Here is a 19,718-nt window from a genome sequence, read left to right as displayed (position 1 = left end):
AGGGCCTTTGCCAGAGATCTGGGGGATTCATCCTGTCCTCTAACATAAAACAGCCTCACACCAGCGTCCACACTCAGACCTGGTACAATTTCACTGTTCATTTTATATAGTCAAAACTATTTTTTCTTAAGGAAAAGCTCTTAATTTCTTTTGTTATATTTTTGTGCATATGCTTTTCCTAGGAGGGCAGAATAAAGATGCTTCCACACACAAATATATATATGTTTATGCTAGGTGAACAAAGGGTTTCCTTAAGTTTTAAATCCTATCTCCCATTAAATTATTAAAAGAATAAATCATCAGAATAAGATCCTATATAATAGAAGTCTAATATGCAAATCGACCGAAGGGCGGAATGACCGGCAGAATGACTGGTTGCTATGACGTGCACTGACTACCAGGGGTCAGATGCTCAATACAGGAGCTTCCCCCAGCCTGCAGGCCCCAGGCCGGCCAAGGCGGGTGCCAGCGGGGGCCTAGGGACCCTACCCATACATGAATTTCATGCACCAGGCCTCTAGTCATCCTATCTAATAAAGAGCGAATATGCTAATTAACCATCACTCCGTCACAAAGATGGCTGCACCCACAGCTGAGGCCAAATTCCCATAAGGAGGCTTAACAAGCAATCAGCAGGGACCTGAGGCTACGCCCTCCCCGCCCCCGTGGAGCTTGACAGGGGACCTCAAGGTGCACTTCCTGTCCTGGTGCTGGCCTAGGGGACCTCAGGCTGCTCCCCCAGACCCAGTGCCAGGCCGGGGGACCTCAGGCCACACCCTCCAACCGGTGTGGCTTGACAGGGGACTTCAGGCCGTGCCCCCCACCCCAGCACCAGGCTGGGGGACCTCAGGCCACACCCCCCCGCCCCAGCACTGAGCTAGGGGACCTGAGGCTGCATACCCCTGCCTGGCGAAGCTTGACAGGGGACCTCAAGGTGCACCCCCAGTGCTGGGTCAGGGGAACTCAGGCCGCGCCCCCCGTACAGGGGGTACCTGAGGCTACACCACCCTGCCGATGGGGCTTGACAGGGGACCTGAGGCTGTTCCCCACTCCCGGTGTTGGGCCGGGGGACCTGAGGCTGCGCCCCCCTCCCCGCCTGGTGAGGCTTGACGGGGGACCTAAGGCCATGCCCCCCACCCAGCGGGGCTTGACAGGGGATCTCAGGCCATGTCCCACACCTGGTGGGGCTTGACGGTGGACCTCAAGGCATGCCCCCCCACCCCGGTCTGAGCTAGGGGACCTCAGGCCACGTCCCCCATCCTGGTGCCAGGCCAGGGGACCTGAGGCTACGTTCCCTGCCCGGTGGGGCTTGACAAGGATGGGACTAGCCAGGTCTGGATCTATCCCAATGAGGGGGGTGGGGGGCGGTCAGGTCTGGGTCTCACGCAATTTTGAGGCGCATGTGGGTGGGTGGGTTCTTGACTCTGGGTCCCGTGGTGTGGCCCAGACTCTGACAGGAGGAAGGTTTTCATATACATTTTACTAATTTTCTTTCATCTCTGACACTTCTATTATAGAGAAAGGGCAAATAGCAATATTAAATTATTTCCTCTAATTAATCCCCTTTTAATGTGCACGAATTTCGTGCACCGGGCCACTAGTTATATATAATACTAGAGGCCCATTGCACGAAGATTTGTGCAATAGGCCTTCCTTCCCCTGGCTGCCGGCACCAGTTTTCCTCTGGCACCCAGGACCCAGGCCTTTGCTCCGGCCGCAGTGGAGAAGCCAAGCCTCTTCAGTCTTCAGTCTTCACTCTGTGCCTGCGTGTGCAAATTAACCCGCCATCTTTGTTGCGTTAATTTGCATACTCACACCTGATTGGCTGGTGTGAGTCACGGAGGTATGGTCAATTTGCATATTTCTCTTTTATTAGTGTAGATATTAAAAGACATAATTGTTACACTTTATAATGTGGTCACTAAAGGAGTTAAAAATACATCTTCTTACCAAGTAAAAATAAAGACATGGTAGTACTTAGAAAAACACAATTTATCTTAGGGAAAGTAGTGTTCAACATATTGTTGTACTTCATAGTTTCTTCCTCAAGATATTGAATATATTTGACACATGATACTTATTTATGGCTACTTTCTGCCCAACTTTTTATTTTGAACAATTTCAAGCATATAGAAAATTTTTTCCTATTTTTGTACTTATTTTTAATACAAATCTATAGGTACAAATAGCCATACATGTACATTATTGCTAATATTCATATTTATGTGATTTAAAATTCATTAAAAATTAAATAATGGAAATTCAGAGAATGCTATCTAAATAAAGCCTGCTTTTCAACAAACCAATGGGGTTAATTTGTGATCTCTTTTGATTTGTAGTAATTTACATCTGTATATATTTTCTCATATTAACATCCCATTAAACAGTGAAATATTCCCAAGGTTAAAAATGTTTATTTGCTTGAACTTATTTAGGAGACTAAAAGCAAACTCTGTTCTTCCAAGAAGCTGGAGCTTAGTTTGCAGATCAAAATAAAGTAAAAACCTGGAACACAGCTTATCCAACTAATTAAGAACACATCTTTTGGTTGTTTTCATTATGGGTCTTTTAGTACTGCTGTTGCTGTTTCTTTTTATCCATATGCAAACTTGGTTATGTTAAATTAACAATCTTTGTAAAATTAGTCACCTACATTGAAAGATCAGGAGATCTCACATGAGAACCCAGCTTTCAAGTTTCTCTTGAAACATCCGAGCCACACCGGGCCTGAACGGCCACATGACAACTACTGGCTGAGCCTGAGCAGGTTCCACCTCCGTCTGACCAGGGCAGGCTCTCCCCACCCTGTCAGAGACACACCACTGTCACCAGCCCGCCCTTCCCTACAAGCTTATGAGCTGGAGGCCCCTGGTCTACAACATTATTTCCCTCTATTTTATCATGTTGAAATGGTTGAAAATACTCTTAATATATTATGACATATATTTTGTGATTAAGGTTCTGGATTTTTAAAAAAATCATGTTATTTTCCTAATAAATTCTGTGATACCTTAGCCCCACCTTCCATTCACAACTGTTCAGACTGTAAAGTTGAAAATATAACATAGTCATATAGAGCCTTCACTTTTTTCTCCATTTCAAATAGAGTCAAATACTTTTGAGCTAAAAAAGGTTAACAAAATTGTACCTTAAACTATTCCCAAGTAGTCAGTCACAGGCTTTTTAAATACTCTACTTGTGTATAACAAGAGACAGGAAAAACTGCTTCCCTAATTAGAGACATTTTGAGATACCCTATGGAGATTTCTGGTTGCTATGATACATATAAGAGAGTATAACCATTTATTTTCAGGAACACACAGTATAGGAACTGGGATAAGAAGCACAGATTTAAAAAATAAAGTTCACTATGGAGTTTTCCATGTTCTTAGATGAAAATACAAATGAGATCAAGAAGGGTTACAAGCGCCAAAACCGGTTTGGCTCAGTGGATAGAGCGTCGGCCTACGGACTGAAAGGTCCCAGGTTCGATTCCGGTCAAGGGCACGTAACTTGGTTGCGGGCACATCCCCAGTAGGAGGTGTGCAGGAGGCAGCTGATCGATGTTTCTCTCTCATCGATGTTTCTAACTCTCTATCCCTCTTCCTTCCTCTCTGTAAAAAATCAATAAAATATATTTAAAAAAAAAAAAGAAAAAAAAAAGAAGGGTTACAAGCTCTGGCTGGTTTTCTCAGTGGTTAGAGCATCAGCCCTTGGGCTGAAGGATCACAAGTTTGATTCTAGTCCAGGGCATGTACCTCAGTTGCAGGCTCGATCCCCAGGCCCCAGTCAGGGTACATGCAGGAGGTATCCAATCGCTGTGTCTCTCACATCGATGTTTCTCTCCCCGCCCCCCTTCCACTCTAAAAATCAATGGAAAAATATCCTCAGGTGAGGATTAACAAACAAAAAAAGAAGAGTTACAATAAATTCTTGATAGGCTGACATAGGATTAGTAAAGTTAGAATTATGAAGCAGCTCTGAACTCCTGAGGCATCAAGACATTAAAAAAACTTTCTTGCCGAAACCGGTTTGGCTCAATGGATAGAGCGTCAGCCTGCGGACTGAAAGGTCCCAGGTTCGATTCCGGTCAAGGGCATGTACCTTGGTTGCGGGCACATCCCCAGTAGGAGGTGTGCAGGAGGCAGCTGATCAATGTTTCTCTCTCATCGATGTTTCTAACTCTCTATCCCTCTCCCTTCCTCTCTGTAAAATAACAATAAAATATATTTAAAAAAAAAAAACTTTCTTAAATGAAGGTGAATTAAGTCAAACTTGCTGTAATATTTTTACTTTATGTAAGACAGTGTATCAACAACTTGAGGGAGGGCATCAAAGCACAGGGAAATCTAAGGACACATCACTACACTGAGAAATTTCTAAGATGGTGTGTTTATATGGCAGAGGAACAAGTGGTAAGAGCCAGCGCAGTAGCAGAGAAGTGTGATATTAGGACACAAGTGAGGAAGTCAGAGAACAGGCCTATGTCACAGGTTAATTATCAGGCTACCTACAAATCCCTTCTAGTTTATATTCTAGAAATGGTTCTGTGGATATGGCCTTGCCCAGACATGAAGCAGCAGACAAAAGGAAATGCCATCCTTGAAGAGAATGCAGTTGGAGGTATGCACATAATTTTCTCCTGTTTCAGTTTTCAGATGTCCTATATTTTTGTAATAATGCTCTTGATTTGGCTGAGGTGAGACTGGGTAAAAGAAATGAAAATGTGACATGAACAGAAGACAGAACAGCTGCAGACCCAGCTTCTATCTTTTTACCCTGTCAGCCAACAGTTTTACCTATCCCACTGAATCAGCAAGAAAGAACAGCTCTGAAAACCACACAAAGAAGTGCTTTTCTTTTTTATTACAGAGAGAGTGCCACATGGCGGCTCCTGCAAGCCTTTGCTGCCTTGGGCTACAGATGCACGCTGCCAAGGCCCCGGCCTGGCCCTGGGAGAAAGCCTTCCCCTCTAACCCTTTGAGGGTCACTATAGCAGGATTTTGACTATAAGCAACTGAGTAAGTGGAGGCCAGTTTATAAAAGGGAACATTTTAGGTCTTTGATGTGATTGCTAATGTTTCAAGTTCTACAGATTTATCTGTTTCGGAAGTTCAGCCAGTATGTTGAAACTTCAGCTGGGTGAACAAAGCTTAGAACAGGTTGAGTTTAATGGTACTGAGGCCTGACAATGCGAAGATAAACTACTTAATAATCGCAGTCCACTCCTGTTCATACAGACAACTTTTCTAGTAACAGAGTAAATATATGTTCAATGCAGAAAAACTTGATAATCTATGAACTAACCCAAAGATAACCACTGTGAACATGTGGGTGAACATTCTTTCAAGGAGCACAGTGTTAGGAGTGTGGGAACGGGACGGGATACTCTAGATGCAGATCTTACCTGAAGCACTTGAACACACATAGCTGGGCACAATTTGTGTGGACAACTATTTAATCTCACTGACCCTCAGTTTTTCCTCATCTGTAAAGTGTAAATAAAAACAGTTCCTACCTCATAGCATCTGGTAAGCATTAAGTGAGGCAATATATGCAAAATACTGAGAACAGAGCTTAGCATATAGTAAGTGTATAAGCAGGGTTTCTATTCTTTCTCCACAAATGGTTACATACACATTTCTTCCCCATTATATGGTTTCATGTCATAAATGCTGTTTTGTAGCCTGCTTTGGTCACTTAGAAATGGGTTACAAACATTTTCCTGTGTTAGTAAATATCTTTTCACTACATATACAGGGCCCCCGGGAAAGCTGCTGTAGATAGTACCTAAGCACAGGTTGTTATGCTTGTATAGCACATGAACTTGCCACTCTCAGCACAGCTAGAGGAATCCTATATAATAAAAGGCTAAAATGCAAATTGTCCCTTCGACCGGGAGTTCGATCAGGGGGCGGAGTCCCCCCTCCCCCCGGCTGGCCTGGACCCCATCCATGCACGAATTCGTGCACCGGGCCTCTAGTAAGAAATAAGCAACTGGGCAAAGGTACGGCAGACATCTTCAAAATGGGCAGAAGCTGATGAGATGGCCTGGCAGCTCTGCCCAACAGTCATAACTAGGCAACACCAATCAGATCCTTTCTCGGGAAGACTGAAAGTGAGATACACAGAATCAACTGACAGATGAGTGGTGCACAGGGAGGAAAAATACAAAACAAAAAGTGGCAAGCAGGAGCCAGGAGACTGAGAAGAGGTTAAGAAGGCGGCTCCTTCACAGTGGAAGGGAGGGACTGGGCTTCGGGTGCGGGTGTGGCAATCAGGCTGCTTGAGCTATAGACATTCCCACTGTCATCCGCCCACCATGAGCGAGCCCTGCCTGTGCACGGTGACCCATGCTTTCATTTCTGCGCAGCCTGGCTGGCGGGTGCTGCAACACTGTTATTTTCTTCCTCATTTAACTGAAGGACCGGTAGATACATTTACTCCTAACAACCTGAAAGTGCATTTATGTGGCTGCTCCAGTTGTCACTTCAATAATAGTAATAACAGGCTGGAGAAACCAAGATGGCGGCATAGGTAAACACCTAAACTGCTGCCTCGCACAACAATTTCAAAACTACAACTAAAAGACAGAACGGACACCATCCAGAACCACAGGAAAGCAGGCTGAGTGAAAATTCTACAACTAGAAGGAAGGAGAAAAGCTCACAGAGAATTGGAGGTACGGCAAAGGGGCTTTGTGCGCGCAGAGAGGAAGGGCGGCTGAGAGCCTGGCTGACTTCCTCTGGCGGAAGGGGGAAGGAAGCCTCCGACGGCACTGAACCCCAGTTCTGACTGCACTGAACCCCAGTTCCAGGCGAACCCCTGGGGACCCACGCTCTTGTGGGGGGAGTCTGGACTCTCGGGCAGAGACTCGGGAGCCGGGGAAGGCGGAGGACTGAAAGTACACACGCGCGCGCACGCCGGTGCGCACAAGGGCTGCGGAGGTTGCCGCGGGTTTTCCCTGGTGGAGGGGAGTCAGAGGCTCCTGACGGCACTGTGCCCCAGTTCTGACTGCAGTGAACCCCGGTTCCAGGCGAGCCCCTGGGGACCCACGCTCTTGTGGGGGGAGTCTGGACTCTCGGGCGGAGACTCGGGAGCCGGGGAAGGCGGAGGACTGAAAGTACACACGCGCGCGCACGCCGGTGCGCACAAAGGCTGCGGGGGTTGCCACAGGCTTTCCCTGGTGGAGGGGAGTCAGAGGCTCCTGACGGCACTGTGCCCCAGTTCTGACTGCAGTGAACCCCGGTTCCAGGCGAGCCCCTGGGGACCCACGCTCTTGTGGGGGGAGTCTGGACTCTCAGGCGGAGACTCGAGCTGGGGAAGGCGGAGGACTGAAAGCGCACGTGCGCGCAGGGGCGGGGCTGACAGGAAGCCAAGACTGAGGCTCCACCCCATCCAAGCTGAGCACAGAGGCTATTGCAATTTAGCAAGTCTAATCCTATAAGGCTGTCTCCAGCACCGAACTTCTCCCAGCATAGACACAGCTGATCCTTACAGCCAACTGACCCAGAGGTCAATTCTTCCCAGTGATACCAACAACAATAAAGACTTAATTACAACAAGGCTGTACACACAGTCCACAAAGGGGTGCACCAAGAGTGTCCACCTCAGGTTAACTGGGGAAGCAGACCCACTGGGCCATATTGGAAACCTAGCACAAATATCTACCTTACCAACTCAGGGAATCAGTGAAAATGCGGGGTCAAAGAATCAGATCACAAACGAAAGAAATGGAGGAAAACAAACGACTGGATATAGAATTCAAAACCACGGTTATAAGACTTTTTAAGAATATCCTAGAAAAGGCCGATAAATATAACGAGACCCTCGAAGATATGAAAAAGGACCAACTAGAAATTAAACATACACTGACTGAAATAAAAAATATTATACAGAGACCCAGAAACAGAATAGAGGAACACAAGAATCAAGTCAAAGAATTGAAATACAAAGAAGCAAAAAACACTCAACCGAAAAAGCAAAAAGCAAAAAAAAAAATCCAAAAAGTTGAAGATAATGTAAGAAGACTCTGGGACAACTTCAAGCGTACCAACATCAGAATTATGGGGGTGCCAGAAGAAGAGAGAGAGCAAGATACTGAAAACCTATTTGAAGAAATAATGACCGAAAACTTCCCCCACCTGGTGAAAGAAATAGACTTACAAGTCCAGGAAGCCCACAGAACCCCAAACAAAAGGAATCCAAAGAGGACCACACCAAGACACATCATAATTAAAATGCCAAGGGCAAAAGACAAAGAGAGAATATTAAAAGCAGCAAGAGAAAAACAGTTAATTACCTAGGAGGGAGCACCCATACGACTGTCAGCTGACTTCTCAACAGAAACTATGCAGGCCAGACGGGAGTGGCAAGAAATTTTCAATGTGATGAATAGCAAGAACCTACAACCAAGATTACTCTACCCAGCAAAGCTATCATTCAGAATTGAAGGGCAGATAAAGAGCTTCACAGATAAGAAAAAGCTGAAGGAGTTCATCACCACCAAACCAGTATTATATGAAATGCTGAAAGGTATTCTTAAAGAAGAGGAAGAAGAAAAAAGTAAAGAGAAAAATTATGAACAACAAATACATATCTATCAACAAGCGAACCTAAAAATCAAGTGAATTAAAAACCTGAGGAACAGAATAATCTGGTGAATATAATAGAATCAGGGGCATAGAAAGGGAGTGGACTGATAATTCTCATGGGGAAAGGGGTAAGGGGGGTTCATGAAGAGAATGGACAAAAATCATACACCTATGGATGAGGACAGTGGGGGGGAGGTAAGGGCAGAAGGTGGGGTGGGAAAGGGGTGGAGGGGAGCTATGGGGGGAAAAAGGAGAAATAATTGTAATAATCTGAATAAAGATTTATTTTAAAAAAAATAAATAATAGTAATAACTGTAAAATACAAAAATCATATTTTCTTTTTTTTTAAATCCTCACCCAAGCAGCAAAGATATTTTTTCCATTGATTTTTAGAGAGAGTGGAAGGGAGGAGGAGTGGAGAGAGAGAGAGAGAGAGAGAGAGAGAAGAAAAAGAAAGAGAGAAACATCAATGTGAAGGGACACATCAATTGCTTGCCTCCCACACACCTCGACGTGAGGTAGGGATCGGATCTGCAACTCAGGTATGTGCCCTTGACAGAGAATCAAACTCACAACCCTCCGGTGAGTAGGCCAATGCTCTAACCACTGAGCATGCCAGCCAGGGCAAAGAAATTATATTTTCTTAAGCACTTGCTGTGTGTTAAGTCCTGGGGATTCAACAGTGAGCAAGAGAGAATGGTACCTTGAATACATAGAGCATCAATTCTATCACAGAAGACAAGCAAGTAGTACCAATAAAGGATGACAGACACCATGATGCTATAAGTACAGACTGCAATGGACACACAGGAAGAACAAATCTACTGGGTGGAATCACAAAGACTTGATGAAAGAAGTAACTTTCAGATTAAGGCAAAAGAAATGTAGAATTTAGACCTGTTCCAAGTGCTATTTTATATGTTCTTAGAATCAGTATTACATCCCCTGTGGAACAAGGAAATGGATCTAAAACACTATGTGGTGAGGGGAAGTAAATGGGTGTGATGAAACTTATACCACCCATTAGGAATCTAACTGAGATAACATAAGCAGAGCAGAGGATGGTGTTGCCACAAGAGACGATGGAGAAACATTAGTTCCTTCCTCCTAGTTTTGAATTGCAATCACTCAGTTTCTCCAACCTAACTGTAAGCTCTTGAAGTAGGGGAGTAAGGGTCTACGACTTTTCTTCTTCTGACTATTTATTCTAGAGTATCTAGTTAGATATACAGGGCATGGCTCAGAAACAAGCATGTACGTTGAATATCATCTGACTAAAATAAAATAAAAAAGATACTGTTATCTCTCAAGCTGCACCATTAACAGCTTCTGGCTAACAGAATTGTTGCTTTAGCTACTGCTCGACAGCCAGGACCCAGGGAGCATAGGAGAACAAAGGCTGCCACCTCATCCAAAGGCTAATGAGAATGAGCCATGTATACCAAGACTGCCTGTTCTCAGTTCTTTGGGCTGATGAACTATCTGATTCCTGATCTTCTGCCACAGGTAAGAGATGCCATACTGGAAAAGATCCCCGGGAAATCACCGGGCTGTCTGGTATAAGTAGATACAGTGACTCTGTGAGAACACTTCCTGCATAGAGCGGTACCTGATAAACACTACCATGTCACAACCTGATCTCCTCTTTAATCCAGGAGGCACACGGTAACTGTTAAATGCCTTCTTTCTATGATCATCAGTGTGTTTATCAGACATACAGGTTCACGATCACAGGGTACACCGTGCTCTTTTTTCTCGGTGCATACCTCCTCGCAGACTTCCCGGACTGCTGCCATGCTCGGCTCCTCCTCAGGCTCCATGCCTCCTCCAGGGACAATCCACCGGTCTGGATGGCGACTACTGCTCACCAGTAGCACCTGAAAATCACACAGGTCACATGGGTGGTTAAAAACTTGAAAGATACATTCATACAAATTCAGAGTTTAAACACCACAAAAGTAAAAATACCTAAGACCCCTTTGTTTATACCTCTCTAAATCACTTCTTGCAAGGCAGCTTTCATTTCTCTTTGAAAAAGTAGGCCATCTGCCTAGTAAAAGCAGGAGGACATCTAAACCAATGGCCATTACCCCTGCTTTCCCTTCGGATTCTGTCAATTGTCCCATATATCCCCTCCTTCATTCCTTTCTCTAAAACCCACTGAATGCAGAGCTGACAAAAAATAAAGAGATTATGACAAGCATGTGAGTGCTGTGAAGGGCTGGTCAGAAGGAAAGAAGGCCTTAGCCGAGGTTGGTACACAGTCCCAACACCTTCCCTTCTGTGTCCTAGCTCCTGCTCCATCAGATGGCCACAGGCCCATACAACGTGCCACCCTAGGCCCTAAGTGTGCACTGAAAACCTAATTCTCTCATCTACATGGAAAGTAGAATATTTCTTTTCATCACACTTTCAGATGAGATAAAACTGTAATTTTTTACTAGGAAATTTTATTAAGAAGTGAAAAGCAAAGCAAAGACACAAAAATATTGATATAGAATTCAGTTTACTAATTCAAACTTAACCAGCATTTTATTTTATTATTTAAAATTCTTTCTTGTTTAAAGTATTACATATAGTATTACGTATGTTTCCGTTTCCCCCATTGACCTCCCCCCGGCCACCCCCACCCCTACCTCTAACCAGCATTTTAGTCACGGCTAAAATAAAATCTGGAATTTCCCTAGTCCCTCTTCCTTACCCCTCTCGAGGACACATGCTAAACAAAGTTAGCTGCACTCAATTGGGAGTAGAGATGGGTTGGCATTATTTCTAAAACTAAAGAAATCCCCAAATGCTCCCTAAACTGTCACTTTCTGATGTCTTTTGAGCCTCCTTATCGCAAACCATATTCCTTACCTACCCCTTCACTCTAGTCCACCCTCAGCACTTAACTTCTACTCTGCAGTCATCTTTGTTGCCTAAAAGAAAATACTACTTCCTCTGTAGCCTTTACAGATTCCACCACTGATTTCCAGTTACCTACCTTCCAGTCATCTCCTATCTCCCCCTTGGGGTCTCTGCATCTATGAGGCCTTGGAAATTTTACCCTTTTCTTCACCCTTAATCCCCTTACTACCTGTCATCATAGATATTCTGATGCTCCTCTACAAAATCTGTGATCTGCACACCCAAGGGGACAAAGAGTTACAAGAAGTAAATTCATGAATCCATATATAGCCACCAATATATAGCCTATGGACTGTGAAAATGTGCTATACTTACAAGTACTATTTTTTAAATATATGTAACTTCTGCTTTGATTAATACAATGCAAAATAATTTAAAAGAAAATAAAATCCACAGTGGCTTTTGGTTGGTATGTATGTATGTTTAATCAAGAATTATTAAAAGTACAATATGGAGGTTTGATGAAATTTTTATTTTATTTTATTATTATCATTTTTTTAAGGTTGGCAGACCCAGGTGAGATTTTATTTTGGAAAAAAACACTTGATTTGGCTTTTAGTTGGGGACATGGGTAAGAGGCAGTCCCCCAGGCAGTAAATTACCCTACCCCAAGGAGCTGTTCCCTACACAGCTCCTTTCTCCCCAGGCTTGGAGGATAGGGGGACCACAGTAGTCAGTCACTTGGGCAGGACATCCAATGACTCAGACACCAGCTTCCCATCGGGGTCTCAATCTTCTTCACAACCACCATCCTGAAGGAGCTGGTGCTGTTGCGGCTGAAGGAGCCAGGACCCCTGCCGAGCCCAAGTTGGCCTGAAAGCCCAGCCAGGCCATAGCTGAGGTTCCGATAAGCCATGCTCAGCCCATCTGATAGCGAGTGGTGGTGTTGGTATGGATACTCATGTTCTGGATCCGAGACTCCAGCTGGTTATTCTCACTGTCCAGCAACTTGGTATAGGTGGCAATCTCCATGCCCAGGGCAAGCTTGACGTCCACGTGCTCCTGGTACTCACGTACCTGACAGTTCTCAGAGTGGCTTCCAGCTCAGCCACCTTGGCCTGAGCATCCTTGACAGCCAGCTTCCCATGCTTATCAGCATCAGTGATAGTGGCCTCCAGGGAAGTCCTCTGGCTTTTGAGGCCCTCGATCTCAGCCTGGAGTTGGCTGATGTTCTGGTTCATCTCAGAAATCTGTCTTGCGCTAGCCAGTTTGGCTCAGTGGATAGAGCATTGGCCTGCAGACTGAAGGGTCCCGGGTTCAATTCCAGTCAAGGGCACATGCCCGGATTGCGGGCTCAATCCCCAGTAGGGGGCATGCAGGAGGCAGCCAATCAATGATTCTCTCTAATCATTGATGTTTCTCTCTCTCTCCCCCTTCCTCTCTGAAATCAATAAAAACATATTAAAAAGGAAGGAAGGAAGGAAGGAAGGAAGGAAGGAAGGAAGGAAGGAAGGAAGGAAGGAAGGAAGGGAAGGAAGGAAGGAAGGAAGGAAGGAAGGAAGGAAGGAAGGAAGGAAGGAAGGAAGGAAGGAAGGAATCTCAGTCTTTGTCATGCCTGTGCTTTCCAGCTCCTCACACTTGATCCGGTACATGGTCTCAGCCTTGGCATGGCTACAATTAGCCATCTCCTTCTACTGAGCTTTGACCTCAGCAATGATGCCATATAGGTCCAGGGAGTGGTTGTTGTCCACGGACAGTACCACAGACATGTCGGAGATCTGGGCCTGCAACTAACCAATCTCCTCTTCACACAGCTGCCTGAAGTTGATCTCATCAGTCAGCCCTTCCAGGCAGGACTCCAGCTCTACCTTATTCATGTAAGCTATATCCACATTCTTCTTGATGAAGACAAATTCATTCTCCATCTCTGTGTGCTTGCTAATCTCGTCCTCCTACTTATTCTTCAAGTCCTCCACCACCCCCTGCATGTCACCAAACTCCGCCTCAAGCCTCAGTTTCTCCTGGGCCAATGCCACTGAAGATTGTTGATATAGTTCTCAAACATGTTGTTCGTGTTACTGCGAGCTGTCTTCTGCTGCTGCCGGAGGTTCCACTTGGTCTCAGAATCTTATTCTGCTGCTCCAGGCTCCGCACCTTATCAAAGAAGGAAGCAAACTTGTTGAGGCTCTTGATCTGCTCCTTCTCCTGGTTGCACACAGGCCTGGATGCTGGAGGGCTCAGCTTTAGAGGGCTCAGCAGACTCTGGTTCACTTGGAGAGCTGTGATGCTCTTCATACTCCCAGCCTCACCATAATCCCTGGCTAGATTCATGTTGGAACCAAGGCCAACCCGGTAGCTGCCGCCCACCTTGGAAAAGGCCAAGGAGCGTATGCGGGTGCCAGGCCCACTTGAATTATGAGTGGCTGCTGAAGGCCTGTGGCCAGAGGTGGACACCTTGTAGGTCTTCTGGGTCACCCTTGTGGACATGGTAGAGGCTAGAGTGGAGGCGAGGAGGCTGAACCAGAGATTCGAGAAATAGCCAAAAAGTTGCCTGAAATTTTGTTTTTAAATAAGAGCCCTCACTGGACCCCTGCTTCGTAATATACAAAAAGGGCCAACAACTTAAATGTAAGAGCTAAAACTATAAAGTGGGGATAAACTTCATGATTTTTTATTCATCTCAGACATGACACCAAAAGCATGAGCAACAAAAGAGAAAATAGATAAACAGGACTTCATCAAAATTAAAAACTTCTGTGCATCAAGGGACATTATTAAGAATGTGAAAAGACTACCTACAGAGTGGAAGGAAATATTTGCAAGTCATCTATCTGATAAGGGTAAAATATCCAAAATATGTAAAGAACTCGTACAGCTCAACAACAAAAAGACAAACATCATTTATCCAAAGAAAACATACAGACAGCAAACAGGCACATGAAAAGATGCAACATCATTAGGCACTAGAGAAGTGCAAAGTAAAACCACCATGAGACACCACTTCACACCCACTAGAATGGCTATAATTTTAAAAATAACAAGCACTGAGAGGATGTAGAGAAATTAGAACCCAAATACATTGCTGGTAGGAATGTAAAATAAAATAGTTCACTGTGGAAAACAGTTTGGTGGTTCTTCAAAACATTAAACATAAAATTACCATATGATCTAGCAATTCCTCTCATAACAGAAAACCCCAAAGAACTGAAAACAGGTACTCAAACACTTACACACACAAATGTTCATGGAAACATTATTCACAACTAGAGGCCCAGTGCACAAAATTTGTGCACGAGTAGGGTCCCTAGGCCTGGCTGGTGATCAGAGTTGATAGGGGCCTTCATGCTGCTGGCTGGGGCCTTCCCCGGCTGCTGGCGGGGGCCTTCCTTCGTTCCGTGCCGCCCCATGATGGTCAGCACAGGTCAGAGTGAGTGATCGAACTCATGGTCTCCCGGTCAAACTCCCGAGGGGACACTTTGCATATTAGCCTTTTATATATATATATATGGCCAAAAAGTGGAAATAACTCAAATGAATGAATGAATACAATGTGGCATATATATATATATATATATATATATATATATATATATATATATATATGAAATGAATAGTATTCAATCATAAAAAGGAATTAAGTACTGATTCATGCTATATGGTGGATGAACTTTGAAAACATTATGCTAAGTGAAAGCCAGACTCAAAAAGTCACATATCGTATGACTTCATTTACATTAAATATGCAGAACAGGCAAATCCATAGAGACAGAAAGCAGATTGGTGGTTGCCAGGGACTGGGGGAAGGAAAGAATGGGGAGTAATGGGTACAGGGTTTTATTTTGGAATGATAAGTGTTTTGAAACTAGATAGATGTGGTGGTTGCTAAATGTCACTGACTTGTTCACTTTAAAATGTTTAATGTTATGCTATGTGAACTTCACCTCAATAAAATAAAACTAGTTTTAAGATCACAAATTCGTTAAAAGCTAACGGAGTCAATACTACTACTTTCTTCTTCAGAGTCTACAGTTCAGAAGAGCAGCCTTCCAAAAGGCTATCCTTAGTTTTATAATATTAAGTGTATTATTTAAGTTATAAAGCTAAAATAACACACTATTTCCATAAAAGAAAAAGGGGATCATTGTCATACCCATTCTCCCCAATAACTGTGGCCAATCTTACATTTTAAAAAATTCCCTGTCAAAAGAAAAATAAGCCCAAATGTAATTGTTTGTTAATTCAAGTTAAAAAGTATTTTTTTAAGTCCTCCAAAGACAATTCTAGACAATGGCAGTTAAGCCATATCTATCTAATCTGCAAGGAAGATTCCAGAAGAGACCTGGCAGGGTGGCTCAGTTGGTTGTAGCATTGTCCCATACACCAAAAGGTTACCGGTTTGATCCCTGGTCAGAGTGTGTACAGGAGGCAACAAGTTGATATTTCTCTCTCATATTGATGTTTCTTTTTCTCTCTCCCTAAAAAAAAAAATTAAAAATCAGTAATCAATCAATCAATAAAATAACACCCTTAAAAAAAGATTTCAGAAGAAAAAGTAGAAAAGGGGGTTAATTCTTCATTGATTTGCTATATAATAATATGTAGTCTTTCTTCCTAGAGTTCCCGCACGTCCTGGCTGTTCTCTGAACACAGGAATTTGATAGTTCAATGAGATGTCTAATGAATACTTCCAGTTACAACCATAAATGTGGACTGGAGCTAAGAAGAGGGAAGGAGAATGAGATTTGGAAAACAACAGTCTTAGACTATTCCAGCCAGGATGAGAGGAACCAGGGGGAATATGCGCATCTGCAGAGCTGTAACTAAAAGAGCTATTCCCATTCCCTCTACCTACCCTTGGTGCCATGCAAGTTTCCATTCCCACCACCAAGAGTATAGTAGTGGTAGATCTATTCCAGGTATCCCATGTTATTAAAGTTCTGGAAATATTTTTCTTAAAAATTAGTTTATCTATGATAATACATCTTAGATAGATTACTAATTCCCAGAAAATTGCATGCATTAATGCACCTAACATGATCTCATTTCCATCAATGTAATGTCCCAGTTGACAGCCCCTCAGGCCCGCTATCACCGCCAGAGAGCTCTTCTGGTATCCCAGATGGGACAGGGCTGCACCCTAACAAATCTGTGATATGCCCTGCAGACTGTTTCTACAGACTAGCTCTTCCTAGTAATTTGTGTGTCCCTTCTTAAAAATAAGACCAACATAATAGTGAATAATTATCTGTACTTGCTTGGATTCCAGATAAATAAGAGTTTCCTTTTTTTACGGAACAGCTGCCACAAGTTCTTATACACAACGACCCTATGTTTAAAAGAAGAGTAAAGCTGAGTAGGAGGTGAAATAACCTTTCAAATTAAATCAGTGACTTATCAGAGGGCCAAGCATTAGTAGTTTCAGTTCCTAGAGTTTTAAAGCCATTTTACTCCTTAGCTACTTTTTTTCCTACACAGGAGCTCAAATACTGCTACCAGGAGGAACAAGCAGACATAAACAGTTTACAAAACTCCTCATAAACAGCCCTTCACTTTAATCAGGTTGTTTATTTAACAAAAAAAGGAAATTCCCTGCCTAGGCCAAAGAAACACTGTATCTATGCTGTGAATAGATACTCTGACAATTTTTACTTTGGAAGCAACAACGTATTTTAAGAGCAATATGAAAAGGTAGTAACATACACAAATATCGTTCTTAAGTATGAGTCCAAGGGTATGGAGTATGGAGTATATGGAGTACTAGACTTCTAAATGAGAGTGTCCTGCTCTGTCTTTTCAAATTAATGTCTAAATATTAAAATAAGCACACATAACACTTTATATTGCCTGGTATTCAATGACTTTTTTTATTTCTAAAAAGAAGACTAAAGAAACCAGTAAACTTGACCAAATTTGCAGGTTATATAAAAATAAAAACAAAGATTGAAAGTACACTGTTTGAATATAACTTACTGGAACATCCAATGTGTTCTTATAAACCTTAACCCCCTCCCACAACTCTTGTAAATACTGAAAGAAAACAGACTAATACCAAGGGAAAATAGAGGGATAATTACAGCCACAGGAGTATTTATTCAGTGCCCACTTTAAGCCATGTGCTGGCTTTTTACATATTCTATTTTTACTGCACTCTCTACTTTTCAAACAACCATGCAAGCCAGGTGTTATATAATTCTCACCATTATAGAAATGAGGAAAGTGAGCCTTAGATGATTTGGTGACGTGGCCAAGGGCACAGAAAGGGTTCAAACCACGGTCTACATGCCTGACTGGGTCCATGACGTAGCTAAACACACATGAAACACCCTCTGAAAACATAACTGCCATTGGATAAAAGCTATGACACTGTTTTCTTCAGGCCAGGTGGAGAGGCATTTTCATCTAATCTTTGATTCAAATCAAGGATTTGGAGCACTTTTCAATGTCCTCTCCCATGTGCAGAGTGTTTGCTTATTTACTAGATCTTTCCCGGCAGAGTTGTCATGTACATAGAGGGGTACTCCTCTGTATTATACAACCTTTTTACACTCTTTTCTGAGAATGTTTATTAATATATATATAAAAAATGACTACCAGCCTGGCTGGTGTGGCTCAGTGGTTGAGCATCGACCTATGAACCAGGAGGTCATGGTTCCCGGTCAGGGCACATGCCTGGGTTGTGGGCTTGGTCCCTAGTAAGGTGTGTGCAGGAGGCAGGCAATCAATGACTCTCTCTCATCATTGATTTTTCTATTTCTCTCCCCCTCTCTATGCCTCTCTGAAATTTACCTATCTATCTATCTATCTATCTATCTATATATTTTTTTAAATGACTACTAGTCCTAGCCAGTTTGGCTCAACAAATAGAGCATCGGCCCTCAGACTGAAGGGTCCCAGGTTCGATTCCACTCAAGAGCACATACCTCAGTTGCAGGCTCAATCCCCAGTGCCAGTCAGGGCATAGGAGGCAACCATTTGATGTGTCTCTATCACATCGATGTTTCTCTCTCTGTCTCTCCCCCTCACTTCCACTCTCTCGCTCTAAAAAAAAAAAAAAAAAAAAAAAATCAATGGAAATATATCCTCGGGTGAGGATTAACAAAACAAACAAAAAAGATTACCAATTCTCAATATGAAGCTCTATTATTTTTCACATTTGTTTAGAAACTACCATATTTTAGGTAATTCCTTACTTGAGCATTTATTCCATAAACAACTGCTGTCCAGTCATTATTTGCTGAGAAATGAACAGAGGCATGGAGGTGAGTGTGAGGGGCAGAGATGTACAAAAATATATAAAGTTTGCCCTTGAACAACCCACTGTCTAATGCAAGGACTGGAAACTGTGGTCCACAGACCAAATCTAGCTTACCACCTGTTTTTTTTGTTTTGTTTTGTTTTTTTTAAACATATTTTATTGATATTTTACAGAGAGGAAGGGAGAGGGATAGAGAGCTAGAAACATCGATGAGAGAGAAACATCAATCAGCTGCCTCCTGCACACCCCCCACTGGGGATGTGCCCGCAACCCAGGTACATGCCCTTGACCGGAATCGAACCCGGGACCCCTCAGTCCGCAGGCCGACGCTCTATACACTGAGCCAAACCGGTTTTGGCATTACCACCTGTTTTTGCATGGCCCAGCACTCAAGAATAGTCTTTCAAAAGGTTGAAAAAAGTTAAAAAAAAAAAAAGATTTTGACATGTGAATTTATATGTAATTCAAGTTTCAGTGCCCATGAATAATGTTTATTGAAACATGACTAAACTCATTCATTTACCTACAGTGTGTGGCTGCTTTCAGGCTACAATGGCAAAGCTGAGCAGTTGTGACCGAGATCATGTGGCCCACAAAGCCAAAAAGGTCTACTCTGGTCCTTTATAGACAAAGTTTTCTAGCCCTTGATCTAAGGAAGGGCCTGAGAAACCACAACATCATGTTGGTAAGGACTAATGTGGAGGAAAGAAGATACTGAGAGGTCCCAAACACTTTCAAGAGGGAACATTTTAGCTGGGCCTATAGGAGGAATTTACTGAGCCCAGAAAAAAAGGGCAAAGGCCACTGCAATAGTAAAGAGATGCAGAAACAGTACCCAGGAGATGCTGAGAAACTCAAGTAGTTTGATATGGTGTGGGTGCATGATGGAAAGGAGGAAGAGGGCAACAGAGGAGGCTGATAAATTAGACTGAGATCAGTATAAAAAGTCCATATGAAGACGGGTCTTGCGCTACTTCTCCCAGCTCCTCACTACCTCCACCAGCTCCTGCAGTCCTTG

General features: G+C 43.3%; 1 protein-coding gene and 1 pseudogene across 3 annotated transcripts in view; both read right to left on the bottom strand.

Annotated features, from left to right (window-relative positions):
* The window catches only part of NUDT3 (nudix hydrolase 3), a 120,031-nt gene that overhangs the window by 38,073 nt on the left and 62,240 nt on the right, over positions 1-19,718 (bottom strand). For both annotated transcript variants that reach the window (XM_080666679.1, XM_080666680.1), the window contains exon 2: positions 10,362-10,472. In XM_080666679.1, the coding sequence (XP_080522805.1) occupies positions 10,362-10,472 (111 nt within the window). The remainder of the gene's footprint in view (positions 1-10,361; positions 10,473-19,718) is intronic.
* On the bottom strand, positions 12,183-13,932 carry LOC308246037 (keratin, type II cytoskeletal 8-like; annotated as a pseudogene). The gene is made up of 2 exons: positions 13,044-13,932; positions 12,183-12,695 (listed from the first exon to the last, which is right to left on the bottom strand). The product of its transcript is annotated as a keratin, type II cytoskeletal 8-like (transcript).

The sequence above is a fragment of the Plecotus auritus genome (genome assembly GCF_963455305.1).
Source record: "Plecotus auritus genome assembly, chromosome: 4".
Lineage (NCBI taxonomy): Eukaryota > Metazoa > Chordata > Mammalia > Chiroptera > Vespertilionidae > Plecotus > Plecotus auritus.
The sequence above is the reverse complement of the archived record's forward strand: the minus strand, read 5'-3'. Positions and strand labels throughout refer to the sequence as shown.